The 22848-nt window shown below is 33.9% G+C and overlaps 2 protein-coding genes across 4 annotated transcripts in view; one reads left to right on the top strand and one right to left on the bottom strand.

Moving 5' to 3' along the window:
- Syn (Synapsin) overlaps window positions 1-22848 on the bottom strand; it is a 57159-nt gene that overhangs the window by 16111 nt on the left and 18200 nt on the right. The gene's annotated exons all lie outside the window — the stretch shown is intronic.
- Timp (Tissue inhibitor of metalloproteases) overlaps window positions 1-22848 on the top strand; it is a 38238-nt gene that overhangs the window by 3621 nt on the left and 11769 nt on the right. The window contains exon 1 of one of the 3 annotated variants that reach the window (XM_053747093.2): window positions 18855-19076. The exons of the other annotated variants lie outside the window; for them this stretch is intronic. Within the exon in view, the coding sequence (XP_053603068.1) occupies window positions 18999-19076 (78 nt within the window). The 5' untranslated portion in view covers window positions 18855-18998. Of the gene's footprint in view, window positions 1-18854; window positions 19077-22848 lie in introns of those variants that run through there. 3 annotated transcript variants of the gene reach the window in all.

Genomic DNA, 22848 nt, shown 5'->3' with positions numbered 1-22848 from the left:
TAGCTATCTAAAGAAAGTTGTGCGCTCAATTTACTTATTAATGTAATTTCCATCAGACCATAACTATGGCTAGAATGTTTGGCAAACAGGATTTACAGAAACAAAAACCGGTCAAGTGCGAGTCAGCCTGGCGCACCGAGGCTATTCCGATTTAAAATTTGGGATTTAAAATGTTCCCTAAATTTTGTATGAAATTAATTACAGATATATGCTTGTTATAGAATGTTTCTATTATGTGTCTTGTAAATTATCACTTTTCGATTTCTATTTATATATTTGTATTCCCTTTCGTCTAGGCAAATTCCATTATGATTACATCAATCTATCATTTTGATGCCCTTATGAAATTGGAAAATGAGAGACAACATATTCATGATCATATTAGCCTACAATACCTAGATACAAGTTTCATTTTTTTGACAATTGAAATAGACTATAGGCCCGATATAAGTTTCAACTTTTTACCTTTACACATTTCTGAGAAAACTATCTTTACCGATGGATAGATGAACAGCGAAGTGCTCTAACAAAAACTCCGCTTTTTATTGTGAACGGAACTTTAGAAATGCTCCATACCGGAGCTCTTTATTGAGTAATTGCACTATTTTCACCTTCAAAGTACACTAATACACGAAAAGTAACGCAATATACTTATTTGAGAAGAATGAAATAAAGCAACAAAAAATAATAAGCGAATATATATCAAATGTATCTTATCAATTTACGTACCTGTAAGTAATTCTATTTACAGCGGTTCTATTTATATCAATAAAAATACAACGATTAATCACCATTTCATACATGTGGCTGATAGTTGGCTTGTTGGCTTGTTTATCGACGCAAGTGTAAGTGATACTTTCAGAATGTTATTTCATATATGAATCTGAGTACACCCTAGGCAAGAATGTGCAATAATAATACATTTATTTTCTCATATCGCGTCACCTGAAGATGACATCACGTGCACATCGGCTGCGTTGATATAATTAGAAATCGATGACATTGCGTCGAAAAGCTAACGGCCATCCGTTTTGTCACCTGCACTTAGTAGATGTTCTCATTGTTGTCATTCCTGCAACGCGTAACACGAGACCAACGCTTGCAGCGTCATGCACTGGATCGCTCTCCAATCACATCGTTATTACATCATAAGTTATTAAACATGGTTTATGCGACATTTATTTTTCTCATATCTAAATTACGTATATGTAGATACTGATTCTAATTTAAATATTTAAGTCCACTGCGACATTTTGCGTTTCCGGCTACGATGTTTATTCATCTATGAACTCGGGCGATAGAGAGCGGCCGTTGCCGGCTCGAATTAAGATAACAGCTTTATAACCTTCTAATTCAATTCTCAGAATGTTCTCTTATCTTTCCCATAAAGCTTTACCAATTCTAATGTGGTTTTCACGTTGCAACATTGCATAGACAAGGATCTTCGGGTTCCCAGCGCTCATGAACTTGGCCCCCGAGCCCAGTGGGTCAACGAGTTGTATTGCGCTTGGAATTCCTGCGCCAAAGACGAGACACTGAGACAATTAATAATAGACCGCAATGTGCATACAAGACCGATGCGCTTGTAAGATCACCGTCTATTCTATTGTTTATATCGAAGATAATGTTGCATTCCATGAAATATTATATGGCACACAGCTGTGTAGTGTAGAATTACATCATTCTCAGGAATTTCATTTAACACTGTTTCTAAAAGTAGACTGCAATATCTAGTGAATTAAAAAAAATGCAACCAAAAAAGCCTTTTTATATACAAAAGCGGTACCTATGTGAGTAGTTTCTGAAATTCGTCAACAAAGTATGTAAATGTAGTAGTTTAAGATCCCAAGGATATATTAAAATAGAGTAACGTTTTCGTTTGCGAGAGGATGTATGGGCAATATGGGCATGCTCATAATTCATTGTCGTAGAGCCGCGGTGCTGATACCCGGTACCTCACGGTGGGGTCCGTGATTAACTTCTTCCGTGAGTCGGGTCAACTGGGGTCACAGTTTGACACCCTGGGACTTATGGCCTAGGAACCGCTTTCTAATAATACCCCACAGATATCCATTATATCTGACTTGATTCCCGCCTTGAGGCCGCGCAGATGCAGGAAACCGACGCTTATCGGATTTTGAGTTATGTCGTTCTGCGTACCAATTCGAATAGCACCGATTCGAATATCAGCTGTTCCATTTAGAGCACCGGTGAATATTTTTCAATTGTTATTAAAATCATTTCCTCAAATTGTCCTGTAATCTAACTGACCTTAAAAATAAAATAACCTTAAAATTTAAATTAAAGGAATGTCGCAATATCCCATTGAACAAATTTATATCTCGACAATACTGCAAATATATACTATTAACATTACCTAAATTATGTGATTACCAGCTTTTGCCCGTGGTAGATTATATTTGACCTCGGGTCATAAAATAACTTACATTATAAGTATCATCAAAGCGGTTTAGCTGCGAGGCGTGACAGACAGACGGAATGGAAGACAGACGTATATACTTTCACATGTATTTCATTATAAGATTCAATAGAAGTAAGGATTGAAAATATCTATTAATATATACTTAATGAAATAATGCGATTTGTTAGAACTTGGCAAGGAGCGGTGAGCTGGCGCCTAGTCGTCGGTAACGGTAATACGAGATGCCTTAAGTTTATTCAGCTATAGCTACCACCAACCAATAACTCCTTTATATCAAAAACTATGCACTCAGATGTCAGTTGTAATGAAAGCTGGAATGAATGTCACATTCGCAACAAAATGACCGTCTAGTCTCATATTGTAAATCTTCTGCGGGTTGTTAGATTTGTATTAAGAATTCAATAATATCACAAGAGTAAATATAAAACTGCTGTAGTTGAAAATAACGACCATATTAAACGTGGAAATACACACGTCGAGAAGTAACAGCACAATAACGGTGACAAGAATGCATCTAATAATAAACCGTCAACGTTGTCGTAATCAAATAAATTCAGGGCAATGAAACGCATGTCGGTCCAAAACAACTCAGTACCAACAAACGGGAGCTTTATGATGTCTTTACGCCGCAGTCTTCATTTAAATTCATACTAAATAATTACTATGTGCCTTTTTTTGAGGACACGAAAAGCGTACCAAATAATAATGAGAGATGGTGTGTTTAAAATATTATGGCGGGAGATTGCACCTCCTTATAGCGATGTCCACTAAAATCTACAGACAGATTATAAATACTGCTCATAATTGTGCATGTATTTGAAAATAAAATGTAAATCATGTCAACATGAGATCATTGCCTAAGAACTTGATACCTCTAACAACCTTTCCAGTTGATTAAATGATCACTAATCAACTGGATATGAAGTAAGTATCTTGACATTTTTCTTGGCTTAAACTAATATATTTAGCTGATGCCCGCGACTTCGTTCGCGTGGCCGAACAGTTTTTGGTAAGAAGTCAAAATTATTAGAGAAATGTAACTGTCTAGACAAAGCGTAACGATACCTATAAATAAGATGCTAATCAGACTGAAAAACGTTTGTTAAGGCGTCAATTCTATATTTCCTATAGTTTAGCTGGACCATCTCAGGTTTGCATCAATTGTTTCAGATTTTCGATTTTTATACCTTAAAACGACTTAACAAAAATTGTTCAGACTAATGAGCAAATGCTCATTAGTCTGAATAATTTTTGTTAAGTCGTCATTTCTATATTTCCTATAGTTTAGCTCCATCAAGGGTCTAGATCAGGTATTCCAGATCTTCGATTTTTATACCTCAACAGAAAATGTTCATCAGGCTGAACAACTTTTGTTAAGGCGTCATTTCTATATTTCCTATAGTTTAGCTGGACCACCATTGTACTCCATCTACATCAGGTGTTCCAGTTTTCAAAATCATTTATACCCTATATGTTGCCCAGGCTTAATAGTTATATAACAAAAAGTTTCATTCGAATTCGTCCAATAGACAGACAGACGGTTTTTTTTTCAAATCTATGACTCTGTCGCCTAATTTTGTTTTTATGTTATATTCAATGTACAGATTTTTTTATATTGTTTTATTATATTCATGTATTGGATTGATTATCTCAAAAGTCTATCCATACTTCACGATCAAATAAAGTGGTAGTAGAGCACACATGTATTAAATATATACATGCATGTATTAATTATATTCAGGCACACAGCACACATGTATTAATTATATTCAGGTATTCAAAATTACCTTTTCCGCCCAAGTACAATTTCTCAAGTTTTACTCATCTATCTCATTCGACCCATGTCATAATATATGGGTGGCGCTTGGAATAACACGCTTGAGCCAAATATTTTGCCCAAAGATAATTTTTCTGTGACGGTAAGAATATATAATATATCTACTTGTTAACAAAAAATTAGGTACTATATATATTACTTATTCTATTTTATACAGGTATCCTACCTACCTATCGTATCGATAAAAAGTTTTGATGTGTGTTCATACGTTCGTTCGTCACAGTTGTTATTCCCGAAATAAACGTGACCGGTAAAGATTTCGAGAAAGGCGCCACACTGCTGATAATGTGCCCGAAAGCGCATGCACACCGCAACGCATGCATCTGGCTCTCGGATTATATGACTGGACATTTCTCTCAATTATGATATTGTATTCACTTGGTAACTTATATTCAGTTTATTTTAACGATACACGATAACTGTGAAGATATTGTACAGTAGTTGACTATATACGAAGGGCGAGACGATCGTAAATTCATTGTCAATAGAAAATCTAGACTCAATTACGTTCAGTTGCTTCGTCGCGTCTGCATCGAGATCGACCAATGGCTGGATGTTTTCAATGGTTTATGCCATGTGCATACTGTACATCGTGTCAAGACATGACGTAATCGATTTTAGCGATAGAGTAATACAGATAACCTACAGTACCTAATAGATACTAACATAGATAATATATGTATATTAACTATCAAATTATCATATAAAAACAAAAAAAATATGTAGGTAATGTTACCTACATAAAGATTTATATGTACTATGTTCAAAACGACGAACATAAATATATTTTCGCCAACTTCCATAACGAATTAATTTCTAAATTGCTATCAATTGAGGACGGGCGAAAGTTAAAACAGAAGTCCTCGATTGGGCTTCTCCACTGGGCTTTTCAGTAAACATCCAATTATTTGAACAACAAAAACAAAATACTTGGAAATTGGAGCTATTAGCTTCGTGCAGTCTTCAATGAAATCATGTTAAAATGTAAACAACTGCTAAATCTGTTGAACAACATGGTCCAGGTTGACTACTCGGCCAAGGTTGAAAGTTTTAATTTACCTACTGTACAGTTTACATACTTACCTACACACATTCGAGTTAATATTTTACCTCGCGTTGCCGTCTCAGATTAATTCGTTTTGTTCATTAAATATATACTCTCAATGTCCTACCTTTTGTCACTTACTGAAATTGCATAACTATATCGATTATTTTGGTGTATTGTATGCCAAGGGGAAAAGTAATATATTGACGAAAGAGTTTGGATAGGTACTATTACATTCTAGTCAATTTAGTTTGAATTATAATGGCTATAATTATAATGTTACTTTAATATACCTATTATGTGAAATTGAGATATAGCTATTTCATGAAGCTGTTTTATGATGACATCAAATTGAAGCAATGAAAGAAAATATTTAAGTAAAAGGTATAATATTTTCTCTAAATCTAATACCTTAATATCTAATTAAATGACAGTAATTACTTTATGAAAGTATTTTCTTTAAAAATAAATAAATCGTACATTTTTAATGTCACACAATATAGAATTCACAACAATAGATAAGTAATACGGTTTTGCAGCTTTTCATAGATTTGCAGGTCCATAAATAAACTTATAATTTTAAAAGTTAATTCACCTGTAACACTGATTATACAAAAATAAAGAGAAAAAAATACAGTTTTGGCTGTTATCCAAAAACAGACAACTGCAATTCTTCAATTAAGCCAACTGTCAGATCAAGATTATGAGTTGCAACTCTTTTAAAGGCTTAATAACAATCACTTCAATTTAAAACAGTAATTGGGTAACTCAATACTCGGTAATATTAATTCCATATGTAAATCATGAAATATTCATCACTAGCTTTTGTCCGCGCATTCGTCTGGAATTAACTAAGTAAACTTGTTGCTAATTGGTGAAAGGAAAATCTATCATACATTTCAATCTTTATTATATTCCATTTATTTATTTATAGGTTTATATACACTCAATCTCTTAACCATCTTTGTTCTTAATTTCATTCAGAACCAGTTCGGTTGAAAAACTCTTAGATTTAAAAAAAACATACTTATAGTTATGTAAATGTAATTTGGATAATATGTTGATAATTTTATTATTTAAAAATATTGCATGCCAGAAAGGGCAATCTGTTGAAACCCTCACTTAAATTTACCATTATTGTATGTATGTACACTATTTATTATAATATAACTATATTGGACTATGTATTTTGCGGTGTAAACTTGCTTACAGTTCAATTTTATATAATAATGCCATTGAAAGGTATCGCGTTCTCACAACACAGCTTAGTCAGCATAGGATTTGCCATGTGAAAGTAGAGATAAATCTATAGTGTAATGAGAGATATGGTCCAGTAGTATATATGTTAAGTGCAAACAATACAAGTTCAATATTATACTTGTACAAATTACATTTGTGTATCGATTATACATTTGTGTTACCATCTAATCAAAGCATGCTGTTTTACGATGAATCGTAATCTTACCAATTACTTGATACCAATATGCTTCTGTTTTATATCGAGTTGTCCATTCAGGTCGGGTGTATATTATCATATTAATTATTTACTAAGTATTCCTTCTTGCTTTCTTCCAAAGGTATTTTTCTTGTAAGTGCATGCAAACATGTATATATAATATAGGAAGTTCTTCGTTCACAATGTTGTGAGAATAATTTATGATGAAAACAATATTTTGACATAAAGTACTGTGTACTTTACCTACTTCCACATCGACCTTGCAGCGCTCTAATCGCGATAAGAGAAGTATGCAGCGGCAGTGTGTCACCTCACGCTCGCACTCCTTGCTAGTGCATACGTGATACGAGATAAAGGCTCTTGTCATCATAATCGCTTTGTAATTTTAAGCTGATAACATTAATAATCGAGTAAAATACTTCACAATATTTCTATAGATAGTCTGAAAAAATGCACATATTGTTGAATTTCAATCGGTTTAATTATCTGCGAACTGATTTAAGTTTATATTTTTTCGATGTAGGTACCATTCATTTTTATAAAATGCTCTCCGGAACGATCGGTATGCCTAGTCCAGAAGAGTAGTACTAGTATCTCAATGACTCTATTGCTTGCCTATGGTCTGTAAAATTCATTAATATTGTTACGACGTGGCATCAAATGTAGGGTAATGTTTAGTCCAGCGATGCACTCAATGATGCTGTAAATTGAAGTGCATTATCAAACTATTAATCTCGATGCAACTAGGGTTGTCATCTGGAGATAACTTGATTGATGCGAAACACACTTCTAGGTATGGTAGGAATACCAGTACCCTATAAACAGTACCCTACCTGGGTACTGGATTTAGGCGCCACAATATTTGCACGTTATATTAGGCGTAATTTGTGACATAAGTATAGTAACTGCAATTTTTGTTCATATATCGAACAAAAGCGGTAGATGTATAATATGTTTATATATTTTTTTTGGAAGAAATTCTAAATTTATGCATAATTATTTAGATGCATAACTCAACCTTACATAAATCCTAGAGCATAACAAACAAATGACTTCATGTCCAGCTATAGCTACCAACGCATCAGCGGCGTCTGTCTATGATCTAGCTTCTCTAATGATTCGTATCATTAGCTCGGAATAATTGATAGTCTTCTGCTGCAACTATAAATTACGCGGAATATCACACGTTTAGCGACGTTTGCGCATATATTTAGACAAGTTGGCACACATTCCTCATGCTATCTGACATGTCCAGTCAAAGCGCCGTCAAAATAATGTATCTCGTCTCTGTTTACATCACATGTATTACGCACAAAAATGTTTGTGATATTATGAATTGTGACGTACTACATAAATTGAACAATATATTTGGCTAAAAATCCATATTACATATACTTAGGTATAACTTTGGCCTTAAGTTACCAGTTGTATTGTGAGCGCTAATAAAACTTTACAATGACCTATTGTACATATTTATTTAATTTATCTTTCCAAATATCCAAAGACAATAAAGTTAGATACGTTACGAAATTTATTATGTTTAGCCTGTAGAACATTTGAAAAATGCAAATATTCCATGACATGATGATGAAGGCATATAAAACTGGGTAGCTACACAGATATCGATAGGTAAAATCGCGATTTTTAAACCACATTGTAGCAAAAACAAGAAAAAATGACCATCAATTTATTGACGGAAAAAATGTGACACGGAAGAGAGCAAAATTGCTTCGATCTCAAGACTAGGATTATAGAAGCGTTTCCCATATAATTTGCCGAAAGGAATATTGTTTCTATTTTTCCTGTTCTACATTCAATATACCTGTATACTATAGTGATGGCTATCGAGGCATGCTATTTCATCCGAATAAATATTGTTACTCCTGACTCATAAAGCGAAAAGTTTAATAGTTCTGCGAATATTAACAATCACCATCCGTAAGTCGGCGTCGTCGTTGTCGTGAGCGCTCAATCATTTGCAAAAAGTTTAGTTATATGAGTCACCCACTGATAAATATACTCATTCAGTTTACAACTGGGTAGGTGACTAAATGTAGGTAACTATAATTATTTAAAATAGTGTATTATTTGAATAGGGCTAACCCATGCAGAATGATTACAGGCTAGCTTATAACCTCGGGCTCCAACCGCGAATTTCCCACGGGAAGTGTATTTTTTCTCGAAATGAAAAGTCTATGTTCTTCTACGTATTATTAACTATAATATATGAGAAATAGGTTAAGTAGAAAACGCGTGAAGAAAATAAATAAACATACAAACTGACTTTCACATTTATAATATTAGTTGGGAATAGGGATACATACATATTTTTTTTATTTTTTAACGTACGGCTAAAAAAACTATGTCCCGTCCCATCTAAGTTATGGAAATGTAACTTTAGATAACATTTTTTATTCCTCATCAGTATTTAAATTGTAAAAGTAACCTCAATGACCTAATATTTGAATTGGTGTTGACAATGCATAAATAGGTCGAGGACGAGTCTATTGTCGACCAGAACACAAAATAGAGATGATACAGAATTACATTTCTTTATGATAGTATGGAGAAGTAGGAAATGTGCAAAAATATTGCATCTTTTCTCCTCTATTATAAAACCTAAAAGTATAGTGCTTGTAAGTGGAAAAGTTTCATCAACTGCAGTGTACCTAAATAGTTTTTTAAAATTTAATGTTCATCATCAAGAATTTACCTTAGATTCACACATGTTTATTTTGTTAGTTGCCTGCAATAATGGTCTGTGCCTGCAATGTATATAATGTATTATATGCTATGAATTGCAACGAAAATACATCTAGAAGATTTTTATTTTGTAATGTTGTTATTTTGTGAAAATGTCCCGCCAATTTATTGTATACTGGAATAAGATTGCCGAAACATTTTATGATGCTAAGCAGTAGTAAAAATTTGGATGATGTAATGACACAAGTAGTTGGCTTAAGTTAGCTTAATGATAAATATATATTATATTTTCACTTAATAAATGAAATACATAGAAAGTTTTCACTGCGCAGGATAGAATCATTAAACTCTACCTCGCTGTTAATTGGAGACAACTCCATAGAGAGCCTCGATGGTTTCCTTTCTCATTAGTTATGAAAGGTCGTGCTACCTGTTACGTAGGAGAAAGTGTGGATATCTGAGGCTAAGTCTGAGTTGGCGACGCCGGTCTAGACTCTGTCATGTCACCCCAATATTTTAGAAGTAAAGTTATAACATATTTATATAAAAAAGTGCATTACAATTTATTGTACCTAAATAAATAAATACTAACATAACAAATATATTTTTAGTTAGTGCGAAATATGCCATTTTAATAAGTGAATGTAAGTATATTAGTAAAATTATATCTTATTTGTTTGTAAAGTGAGTAAAATGTTTACTGTATCATATCACGTTTTTAGTGGGCAGTCGCTGACAATACCTTCACAATTTAGCGTCAACAAAGTGGCATCTTGTTTAGTGAAGAATGCAGTGGAAATCGTGTGAAGTGTGTCGTTTCAAGCTCTGCGACATCTCCACGTGAAGGGCCACTAACTGCACCCGTGTCGAAAACAGCCGCGCGTCTGTTTAGCACGCAACTAAACAAACGCATGTTGAAATCCATCGTACACTAAACCGTCGCAAATTGGTGAAACTATGCGTACGCGAGACGCAAGTTGCTAACCGGAATATAACGAGGATACTGTATATATGCACCCGATAAATAAGAATAAAAAGGCCTGATTTACCACAATTTCTTATTACCAAAGTCGTTAAAAAGGCGTGAACTGCATTGTTGTCGTATTTGCGATGTTTTAAGATGTAATATAAAGCCGAACCATTGATGTTCGGTCTCACGAGGTGGCCTGGGAACAAAGGGTAATTCGTCTTGGAATAGCTTTTCAAGTACAGGTGAGGTCGCGTCACTTCAGAACAGACGCATTCACTTTTCTTCGCAAAAGTTACACATTAATACAATACGAAGGTCAAATGTTTTATTCATTTATCCACCTGGTCTTATGCCAACGTTCCGATATTGTTTTGAGCGTTCTTTCATAACACAAACTTCGTTTTAGAGACGCGAGTTCTCATAAACTCGCTGGTTTATGTCGACACATTTGGAAGTAATAGGTTTTAATTTTAGAAACTATTTAATAGGAATTTATTTGATTCACTTCGTTACCTCACTATCTCTTAAGTGGTGTTTAGAATTTAGCAAAACAAATATTTATTTTTTATAATATTAGCACCATTTACAGCATGTCAGACTAAATGTAGAAGACATGATGGATATGATTTTATAAAAATTCAAACAAATTTAATTGAAATATAAACGGGTATCAATGCACAAAACGTCAACGTAATTTGTGTGTGTGGTCACATAATGTATATTTCTGTCTTCAGCATGAGCCGTTGTAAAAGTGTCCATTTCAATTAATAAGATATTTGGTTGTGAAGGAAGCGCTACAGTTGCGAATCGTGCACCGTTGAGCATTTGTAGATATTAATTTACGATACGCTTGTCGATTTTTGTTAAATTGATGACCTATGTCACCGATAATTATATAAATACTTTATTTAGTAAATAAATAATATCTTAATTCTTGTTTATAGCTGAATCAGTGAAGGTATGCACATTTATAGTAATATACAAACTTTGAATTTATAAAATATGTATATTTATATTCACATTTATACAAAATCCAATTATTAAAATCATAATTATATTTATATAAAATAATATTTAGTCGCTAGCGCTTTCTTGTATATGTAACTGGTACGAGCTACGACTTCTTATTCTTTAATTTTAATCGTAGAAATTTGCTACGATTTTGTTCCTACGATAAAAATACTTGGTACGTAGTCGTTTATGGTAGTCGTAATACCAAGTTTAAAAAAGGTTTATATATTCACGCTAACAAATGTTATTCAAAGCAATTGTAACCATGAATATATGTATAAACTTTTTAAGCTTAAACAACGCTTTATTGCTTGATACGAACTGTTTTAAAACCTCATTTTGCAAGTAAAATATAATTAATCACAGTCTGCTCATTACATACTGCAAGTTTGTAAATTTTATAAATAATGCAATTACGTAAGTTCGACCCCGCTCTCGAGGTAGGGCCTCGTCACCTCTAATTGAATCCGAGCCAGCGTGATAATTTGTCGAAGTCTCTCGCCTGACACTTTTTGTGGCACTCGTTAACAACCTCTACCTCCGTGATCCCTCATTTACTGACATCATGGCACACGAGGGAATTGAACACTAATTGAGAGACGAACTAGGTTAATATTTTGCAAACTTAAAAGTGACAGCTCCATTACCAGTTTAATGTAACAGGTACATTTAGAGACATAAAGTAAGAACAGAGTTTATATTTAAATAATAGAATAGCAATTTTTTTTGAAATATTTTTATTTTATTTATTTTTATTTATTTATTAAGTTTGTCAACAATTGTTACAACCATACCTTTACACATTTCAACATTCACCAATCTAAAGCTAATTGCACAATCTCTTATAGACAAACATCACTTGCATTGAACTACATATATGTAACATATTAACTAAATTCTTTTCAATTTCTGACTCGATCGGCGAAACGACAGCAAAACAAACTTGTTTTTGTGCTTTGTTGAGAGCAATAAAGTTATTTCAAACAGATTCCTTAGAGGAGTCTAAAAGTTACTATGATATCAGTACACCAACAGACCGTACGACAGTCATTTGTTTGGGCTTGTAATCGATATGACGACACGTTATAGTTGGCCAAACAATCGTATGGCCAATAATGGTTTATTGGCCTGACAGCGGTGGTTTGTTAAATGCATGATTTACGATCGAAGACCAGCGACACGAAACTCCCCGCTTTACGAGCGTTTTGGTAACGCGAAACAATAACACATTCAACTATGCAATACAGCTTCGAGAAATTCGCAATAAAATTTATGAATACATAGTAACTTCTCTCGATAAACCATTGGATGTAGGTATTGTTCTTGTCTCCGAATAATTTAAGATAAGTTAAAGGCTATACGACTATTTTGAGTATCTTAAAATCCCAATTTACCCCACACAGAATTTAATTCAAGCTCATATCGAATCTTTTGCGAAAAGTGTGGCAAATATAAACTTCAGAGTCTGGGAATGGTTTGGTATTACCACAGATTTATATAATATTACCATTGAAACGGCGTATATGAATTCCTTTGCACAGAAAGGGAGAGCTAAATAAAGTCAGTAGAATGAACATTTTGTGAATACGTGATGAATAACACGACATTAGGTTTCTATAAAGAGACCGATTTCTCACGGACATGAATGGAAGGGCAGTCGCTAGGAATAAGCTCAGAAGCCATTTTATCTGAGTGATCGATTGCACTGCAACTCTGCAGATACAATCCCAGTGTGCATCATAATTACGACACGGTTATTGATGGTGTCCATACGGCAAATGGTTAGGAACAGCAGTTCAATTAAAATATGAATTTGTTCATTGTAGCAATGATTATAGTATATGTATTATATTTATTTGTATAAAAAGTGACTTCTTTGTATAGGTATGTGTACTGCAGACAGCGTTGTAGAAAATGTATTAATGTAGTAATTAATTGTCATAAGCAAGGCACAAAATAGAAAGTTTTTATTTTGCCAGCTCAATAAATTTTAAATATTATGTTAAAAAAACCGATGACTAACCATAATAAAGCCTATTTTACTCTGTGTAGTTCTGTGCTTTGCCATATCAATGACAAACGGCTTTATTGTATTTTAATTTTAAACTTTACTGTGACTTGTTCTCCATTATAAGTTGACGTGGCTCCATAGGGCTTGAGTTTCACACCTGTCACATGCACGATTATAATCGCAGACACATCGATCAGCTTTGATAGGATATCGATAAATCAGCATCAGAGTCGAACAAGTGGCCAGCCTCGATTATTCCGTGGCACCGGTGACTCAGCACCCGCCCTTATAATAACGCATTGATCTGCCTAAAGGCTTTACGCATAAATTTCATAATTGCAGACGAGTAGACAATGAAAAAACATGTGAGCCCAGAACACATGAATAATGCATGCAAAAAAAGTCGACGATACCCTGACAGATATTGGGATCTGAAGTTGCGATAGGCCACAATTTTATTTTTGTTCCAATGGATTGTTTCAGGTCAAGCTACTTGTTACGTCCATATGAGGAATGAAAAGTAAAGATATGGTATAAGATGTAAATAAGTTATTTTAATTCATGCTTTGTATGTACAGTGACAAATAAACTGAAGTTTAACGTCGTCGGGTTCTCGTTACAACAAGTTATTCATTGCGGTATAAATAAATAAAACGTTTTTTTCAGCGGCCTGTTTACTCATTTTAATTCTAAATATATGGTGTAGAATTTGTAATTCATAGTATCGTAGTAAATGAAACGAATACCGCGACCACTAAAAATATTTAGCAATGAATCATGTCGGTCATTCAGAAGTAGGGTGACGCAGTTTCTACGAGACTACAACTAAATAATTAAAGTTACGCAGAGTAGTAATGCCTAATAAATGTTACATTTAGCTGTAAAAATATTGACATTAAAAATAACCTGATCTGTTAACTACATAAATTATCAACGACGGCACGAACCTTTTTTATTTAATGTTGTTGTTAATATAATATGTAGTTGTGTTCAAAGCGCGAAAGTTTAAAAAAACACAACCTGATCTGGTCTTGATATAAGACTACATTTTCTCGATTTTATAACTTGAACATGCTAATCCAAGAAACCGAAATACGAGTGTTTAGATTTCTAATGGCCTGAAACATACAAGCAACGTGTTGCGTCTCAAAGTTATTGTGTATAAAATATTTCCCAGGATCTATGTACATAATAAAACTCATTTATGTTTTCATATTTCGTGATCGTGGCGGAATTTGATTTGTTCATTTCCTGCATAATGTTATAATATAAGGTAGTTTTAGCACGCTGAAGCGCCCGCGCCTCACTCAACGCCGGCGGTATGGAAATGAGAAAATTGAACACTGTTATTACCGCCTTTTAAATTTATTTAATATCTTTCCAAGAATACCAGGCGATGATTATTATTATTGAATGGGTATTTTCATTAAATAAAATTGCATAAAACTATAATACATTAGAAAATAGGAAAAATTTAATATATCATAATTTTATAGTTAAGTACGCTTATTGTATGAAATTTCATAAACCTGTAAGTTGGACTACGGGTCGATTGGGATATTTTATTATTTTTAAAATGCACCAAAGTAAAGTGGCAAAGTAAGCTTTACCACTGCTTCCAGAGCGATAATATTGGTTTGTTGAACTACTTATAGGTGAAGTAACAGTAATATATACCCGATTAGTAATTTATCAATATAAGTCGCTTCGAAAAATCATTCATTTCTCAATGGAATGAAATATTTCCTTCAGCCGCCTATTCATTTGGGCCACCACAGATATTCAAATCCAGAAATATGTAGTTTGGTCACGCGCTCACGCTTCAAGAGCACGGTAGCTGGAGAGGCGTAATATTTCACAAATGTTTCCTTGTACGATTTCATCAGACAGTACAAAGTAACATGCAACAATTTGGTCTTATTGAAAGAAATGAAAAATTCGGTAAACATAAACTAGAAATCTTTCAAGTTGTCGAAGAAACAAACTGTAATTTCATATTCTTATAAAATTCTTATAAAAAGTCAATAAAAAACATACAGATAACAAGGGCAGTCTTGCGACCACACAAAGCAGAGCGAGCGAAGCGAGCGGAGTTTCAACTATGCCAACAAAAGCTAAGATGGTTAGGTTAGGTTAGGATATGCACATAGGCCCCCCGACTGGTTCCCATCTTGTCGCGATGGTGGGGTTTAGTAACCGGGGGGGCTGGTCTGACACAACCAGCCACCCCGGTGAACCAAGAGGAACCCAAGGCCCAGAGACTTTGGTGGGTGCTCTGGGCCTGGTGAACGGTTCCCTCGGTAGTACTGCCATTGGCTGGTGACCCGCCACCAGCCTTTGGATGTGGAAACTAGAGGGGACCAGAGGTGGGGTCGCGGGGGTTTGTCCTCCGCGACCACAGCGCGGCCGTGGCGCTGAACACGGTGCGGTGGGGCCGAGGGGAGAGGAGGGGCGTTATATTTTTGTACTTAATTGTTTAGTGAGAAACATTATTAAATAATTATAAATATTAGAAGTAACAAATTATTTGGACTACTTACTTACTAATTTGGGAAGTAAATGAACGGCGGTAAAATGTTAGGGGAATCAAAAATACGCTGTACTAAATTAAGAATAATAAAAAAAGTATGAAAAAATTTTAAGCAAAAAGTTTGTGTACCTAAATTAGTAAATAATTACAATTAGTAATAATAATCTTTTGTTTCGAAGATTTTTTTTTGGCATAGCTGAGATAAAAACGTTTATTTGAAAGCAATTCCAATTAAGATTACAATCTACTCGTAGATTCGCGTAGGTAAGTGAGTGTGGTATGAAACTCATATCAAATGACCTAATTTCGCCCACGTCGGCATGTCAGGAGCACGGGAATATTTCAGGCTCAAGTGCGCCAATGATTAATGCCGCGAATGATTTCATTTCATGAAACGGTTCTATATAATCGTTTCTAAATACGTTCTTGCTTCGTGATTCACCGGTTTTTCCTAGTGCATTCTTTTTATCATATATGCAATTTCAGTTTTTGAGTTAAGAGCCTTGAAAAGAAAACAAACTATGTATGTCTTTTTATGTTCCTAATAAGATATGTTAATTCGCTAGTAGTTATATCAATATTATAAAAGCTTTATTATGTAGAATTTTTAAGTTATAAAGTTAAGCCGGTGCAGCGAATGCATCTCTATCCGCGAAAGTTAACCTTGAAACGCCGCGCGCCGAGGCGCGAGCGCATAAGATTAACGGTGCGGTGGCGACGGTCGGCTTTCGCCGACAAATAGCTATAATTACAATATGTACAGCTATGTCATCGGTGAAGCTATTGATACGTCAATAAATCGAAATATGTATAAAAAGAGCATCTTATACCGTCGTTAATTGCAGATATTGAAAATGGTAAATCATTTATTTTCATCTTAATCTTCGACTTAGCATATAGTTGCCTTTTAATATGTATGTTATGTATTTATTACCAAAAAAATATTCATGTATTATTGATTACTTAAAACTAAACATCCGTCCAAGAAAAAGTACCTACATACGAAACAACTTCTCTTAATTAAATTTGTATAAAAAAGTTATAATTAATTATTATTAAATTAAAAAGGGCCAATTTTAATTAAAACTGTTTAAATGTACAATTTCAATTAAAACTATGAACCATTTCCGATCCTAGCTTGGTGCTGCTGGGAGCTTCTCTTTTGGCGACACAGAAAATTTACCTTACTAGGTAAATTTTCTGTGCCGCGAGTCGTGACTCATAATATTGTCATAAATATTTTTAGAACACTATTTAATATTCCTATGTTCTTGAAAAATATCTAGTAGTTGGATCGATTATTAAGAGTTAAATAAATTAAGTTGTACATTGATAAAAACACTTATGTGAACTAATAAATGGTCGTCGTGCTACAAAGTTTCGTGACTATTCACTTAGTTATACGAGTATAGCGATATTGTAGTATAGTAAGCCTTATCAACATTATGGTCAAAACCGCATCACGTCGCGAGGCCACGTCACATATCGATTACAGATGCACACTAACCCAGTGGTACGTATTTAAGAGAAGTTCGTATTGAGTGTCGGAATTCCGATACCAGCGAAATTGGCGACACGATTTACTGCGTGTCGCTAACTTTAGATCTCGTCTCATAAATCGATGTAATGGTCTGATCCAAGAATCGATAGAGCCTTATCCATGTCAGGGAACCGCTATCGCTTCGCTTGGATAATGGTTGTGAAAGCTGGTAGGAATGGGTGACTGTCTGTAGTCGCGCTTGTAGGCTTTGAGTGAAAAAGTGACACTGATCGATGCCCAGCGCCGCCAGGTACAATGCCAAAATATTAGATGCGATGATTAGCCATAGATATTTGCATTTAAAACAGATGTTGATGCCAGAGACAGCTGTCGTATTCGAGATTTTGAGTGCTCAATTGCTTTCAATTCAAATATATAGGGACAAATACAACGTAAATGCTTCCGGCGCTAATAAATTATGTTCATAGTTTTAATTTCTCACAGGTCTTTAATAATAATGTCAATTTTTATAATTTATAAAAATAGGTAATTACAATTAATAATACCCACAGTAAAAAAGTGCGGATATTATTTGTAGGTGTACTGGTCTCCCTTATGCATGGATCAGAAAAAGAAGAAATTAGCCATAAAAGTTTTTAATTAAGGTCTTACGGCAAAAGAGGCAGAAATATTTGAGAAAAAGAGCCGACAACTTGTAAAGAATGCAACGCCTGCATCTCAGTTTTCTTTGAGGTCAGTTTGTTTCTTGTCCTTAATTAACAAACTCAATAATCTAACTACTTTCCACAAATTTGTCACATAGACGGTATTTATTTACAAAGTACAATGTTTTTGAAACGACATAAGATAGATGTAGAATAATGTTTGCATTTTCGTTGCTTATTTAAACATCGTAGTCATAAAGGGCTAGAGATGTATGAAAGTGCTTTTGTATGTGGGCGGGCAGGCTAGTTTGTAATCAGTTGTTATGTTGTTAACAACACTCGGGGTCATCAGTTCAATGGCGGTCCATAGAAAATAGACGAATAGCCCGTGCCATGCCTTGCTTGCGCGCATGACTCATGTTCAACTTATTAAAAATAGTAATATTTAGTCAACATATTATTAATTACAAATTCTTGGTAACTAATTCAATGCAAGGTAAATGTGGTTTATTATTTTGCAAGCTGGCAAATTATTGAATACGATATTTAAAATAAACATGAATGGGCTGTATAAATTGTGTTTCCATTATTGATTTATTATTAGTTTTAATAGGAGTGAGTTTTAATAAACACGTTCTATACAATACTTAAACTAAATAAACCTGATGTATTAGTTATTGTCCATTTTAGTTTAATAGTTATAACAAAGTTTAATTAAGCGAGAACTGTAGTTGCAACTGTTGTTTAACATTATTTTTACTGAAGTGGATTAAGTATGTGTTTTTTATGAGAATTGTTAAGTGAATTCTTTCGAAAGTGTCTGACGGCCCACTTTACGGATACCTATATGCGTGATCTGGCTGCAGTCCAAAACGCGTTGCAATATTTTTCTGACTCGTTGCAGTTACAGCATATCCCGAAGCAGGTAAACGCATCTCTATTTCTTTTTACCATATTTAGGCGTAGCTTGAATTTGATAGATTTTGCGCTGTTTATTATCTACTTAGTAAAAAGTTCACCAAGATTAGACGTTTTGCAAGCGCGCACATATGGGGTAAAAACATAAGACATTGGTAAATTCTAATACGTAATAACTTTCGCGTATACAGGCCACAGATGATGTTTGCTATGTAAATGAGCTGGGGTGGCGCCAAAGTGGCCTGAGTTGGACGGACCTCGCACGACTGCGGTAGGCAGTCAACACTTACGGCCTCTCCTACTGTATTGAATTTCCTACTATATGCAAACTGTGTTAGTTGTTACGCAACGTCGGTTTCCTATTTCAATATTCGCTACCCACCACGAAGTTTATGGTCTGGACAACTTTTCTATAGTTACCTATTTACGACAATGACTAGCTGGAGAGTTTTCGGCTTTTGTTGCATAGATGTATTGTATGTTAAAGAAATTGCGTATTGGAAAGGTAAATTTTATTTTTAACATATTGAGAATGTTACTAAATTATGTTAGCTTAAATATTCCGAAATATAATAGGTAGACATGAAACATCTATATTACATACAACAATTTTAAATATAGTCACTATTCTTCGTATTTGTCATTTAAAATACATAGTTCCTCAGAAATTATATTGGTCATTTATTTGGACAACCGAGATTGTCAAACACGCCTACTCTACACGCAAACAATCATAGTTAGCTACTTTGGCATTGGTCAAACCATAGATAAAAGAATAACATGGTCAAACATTGAATATTAAAGAGATGTAATTTGTATTACTTAGCTAGAGATGCAGTAACTTTAATGTTAAAATGAAAATAAGTTAATGTAATGAAAAGAGTTCATAAAAATAAAAAAAATTAACTTAGATAAAATACGTTACAGTTCTCACAAATTTGGCTTAAATAAACGCCGGCGTTTGCAGATATAACCCAGACTTCAAGATTCCTGGAGTTGAAGTGCTGTTTATAATTAATTAGCACCTCTCGTTACGTAACCCCCAGAATATACATAATGGATTACCGGAATATCTATGTAAAAATATCCATAACATGGTCATTCTATGTTAAAGTTTGTACGTAGGAGGACACTTGTCCAAATATATCAAAAAATCCAACCGAATGAAAATCTCAGGGCGTTGCTATATACATACATAATAATTAAAGAGGAGTTTTCGATTCCTAATAAGTCTGCAACTGGATTATCCCTTGATCTTGTTATGTAATTATCCCTTGCTAAAAGGTCGGTATTAATGGCGTACATAATATATTGCACCAGCTTAGTCATATCAAAAGACATTCAACTGACCTTTCCTAGAGTAGTTAGTATATGTATGTATATCTTACGGTACGGTGTATGTAATACGTAACCTTCATTATCATTAGTACCAACAACAGTTCCATGATGGAGCTACTTTATACTCATTTCGTTACAGTTATTCCAACGATTTAGTTGTATGTTACAAGATAAAGGGAATTAAGTAAGGGAATGAAGTAATTATCATCAGCCTAGTGAGTATAGAGAACTCTTGATCCTCTGACTACTCTAAACTTTTTAGTGATTGTTAAAACAGTGAATTTATTTATTCGTTTTTTAGATTTATTTTTAAAGACCAATAAGAACGCATTTACATGGTATAATTCTAAAAACTACAATAGGAAAATTATTCCACCAGCTTTGATAAATTTATCGTTCTAAAATCACTGCGCTGTTTTAAAATGAAACCTGTATCCGTTTACATAATTAGCACCGATTCACGTAAGATTTAACATTTGGTTAGCGCCTATACTAATTGAATGTTGTACTTCGTAACTTCGGAATAAAGGACTTTCATTGTGGGAACAAATAACTGAAGTTGTCTATCAGGTCGTTCCAGTTTTGAGACACGAGTGGGCTGCCTTACTCTTGACTTAAAATCTATAGGTTTGCTTATCGCATTATAAGGTAATCGACTCCCGCCTCCGTCCACAGTATAAGATAATTTTAACAATCGAGATAAGTTGTTAAATGGTTATTATACTTCATCATAATTTCTAAATATATAATATAATAATTTCTGAAAAATCGGAAATTTTTATAGGGTAATATGAAAATAATTGAAAAAATTAATATAATCAATTTCTGGAATTTTTAGTTCAAAGATGAAGAAGAAGATCTTTCTCGGATGTTTCATTTAACTTGTAAAAATATTTTTGTTTGCATTGATCTCATCAATAAATATTTTGGTGCTGTAAGCATTTATATTTCGGAATGCATTTTTGCATTTTGCCATTCAACACCTTTGTAAATAAATCTGTACTTTCGACTGCACCAAAACGATACTTATCTGTTGTTAAATCAATGCAGTAAAGTTTAAAATAAATCTGTTTATTTGTGAGTCTGACGGACGACTGTACAATATATGCGCCAGCGTCGCCTGTAGACACGTTGCATTCTCTCAACTCAACAGTATAATGAAAGCTCCAACTTCACGCTCTTTAACATATAATTACTTTTAAACACATATCAAGTTCTGTAGCAAAAACAAAACATTCAAAACTGGTAAATTTATTTATAATATGTTTTTGAAAAGATTAAGAATGTATTTTTTTACTTTAAAAGTAGTAGGTAACACTTATTTTTAGATAAATATAGTAAGTAATAAATATATCATCATGACGTCGACGAATATCCATAAGGATGTTTAAAATATCTGTAATTTCTCCATGTTAATCTAGCTAGATCGAGTATGTAGCCAGCTTTCACTATAATTATTTTTATCATCATACAAACTACATTAACTAGGTACATTATTATACTGGCCTCCTTATCGAAATTGGTTTGATTTATTCAAAGTACCTATACACTAATAATATGTTCTTTTTATTTTTATCGCCATCTTCAATCTTCTTCCAATTTAAACCGATAAATGTGATGTTTCAACACAATACTAGTGTTAGATTACCTAGATCGTATCGTTTGATAGATAGATCACACTGTTAAGATCGATTGGCATATTTAATTGAAATGTCACGAATGCAAAGTAAGAATTGGACAGAACCAACACGGTCTTAACTGTGACCTACATAGAGGACATTAAATTGCTACATTGTTACTGTTCATTGTGCCGCAAAACAAAATTTCGATTTTTGTGCGGTTTTTGAAGTTATTTTAATAATTTCTCCGGAGAGATTCAGTGATTTGGATTCGGTGACATTTATTTCATATTTCTTGTATGAACGAAGAACGGTGTGTGTGTGTTAATTGTAAAGTAAATAATGTATCCTTCTGTGCATTATATACTTTAGCGTTAGTGTCACTAGTGAGGCAAACCATTACGGATGGATTTATGTCTGGTGTCAGCTCACTTGACGCCGCCAGTTAGGAGATGATAGTCAGCACTTGGTAATGAGCCTCGACTGATGACATCCTTCGCATGTTGCGCAACTGGAGGGTACCTACCCATTGTTATTTATGTATGTTTACTTTACACTTGACCTATGTGTCCTGAACTGACTGAATCGTGACTTCGGAGTGAGAACATTAATATGGCGGCGCAGTAGACATAACACCATTTGGTTTTTTTTTAACAAATTACTCTCCGTCCATTAGGTACCTATAGGGATGAGTTGCGGTGATCGGAAATTCCTTAGAAATATCTAAGTAATTACTTTTTAATTCCGAAACTAATAATTAGGTAGAAATAAATTGAAATTATCCTGTTAATTGTATTAAGTATACGACTATGTAACCATATA

This window comes from Plodia interpunctella, chromosome 6, assembly GCF_027563975.2.
Source record: "Plodia interpunctella isolate USDA-ARS_2022_Savannah chromosome 6, ilPloInte3.2, whole genome shotgun sequence".
Classification (NCBI taxonomy): Eukaryota; Metazoa; Arthropoda; class Insecta; order Lepidoptera; family Pyralidae; genus Plodia; species Plodia interpunctella.
This window is presented reverse-complemented; position numbering and strand designations above follow the sequence as displayed.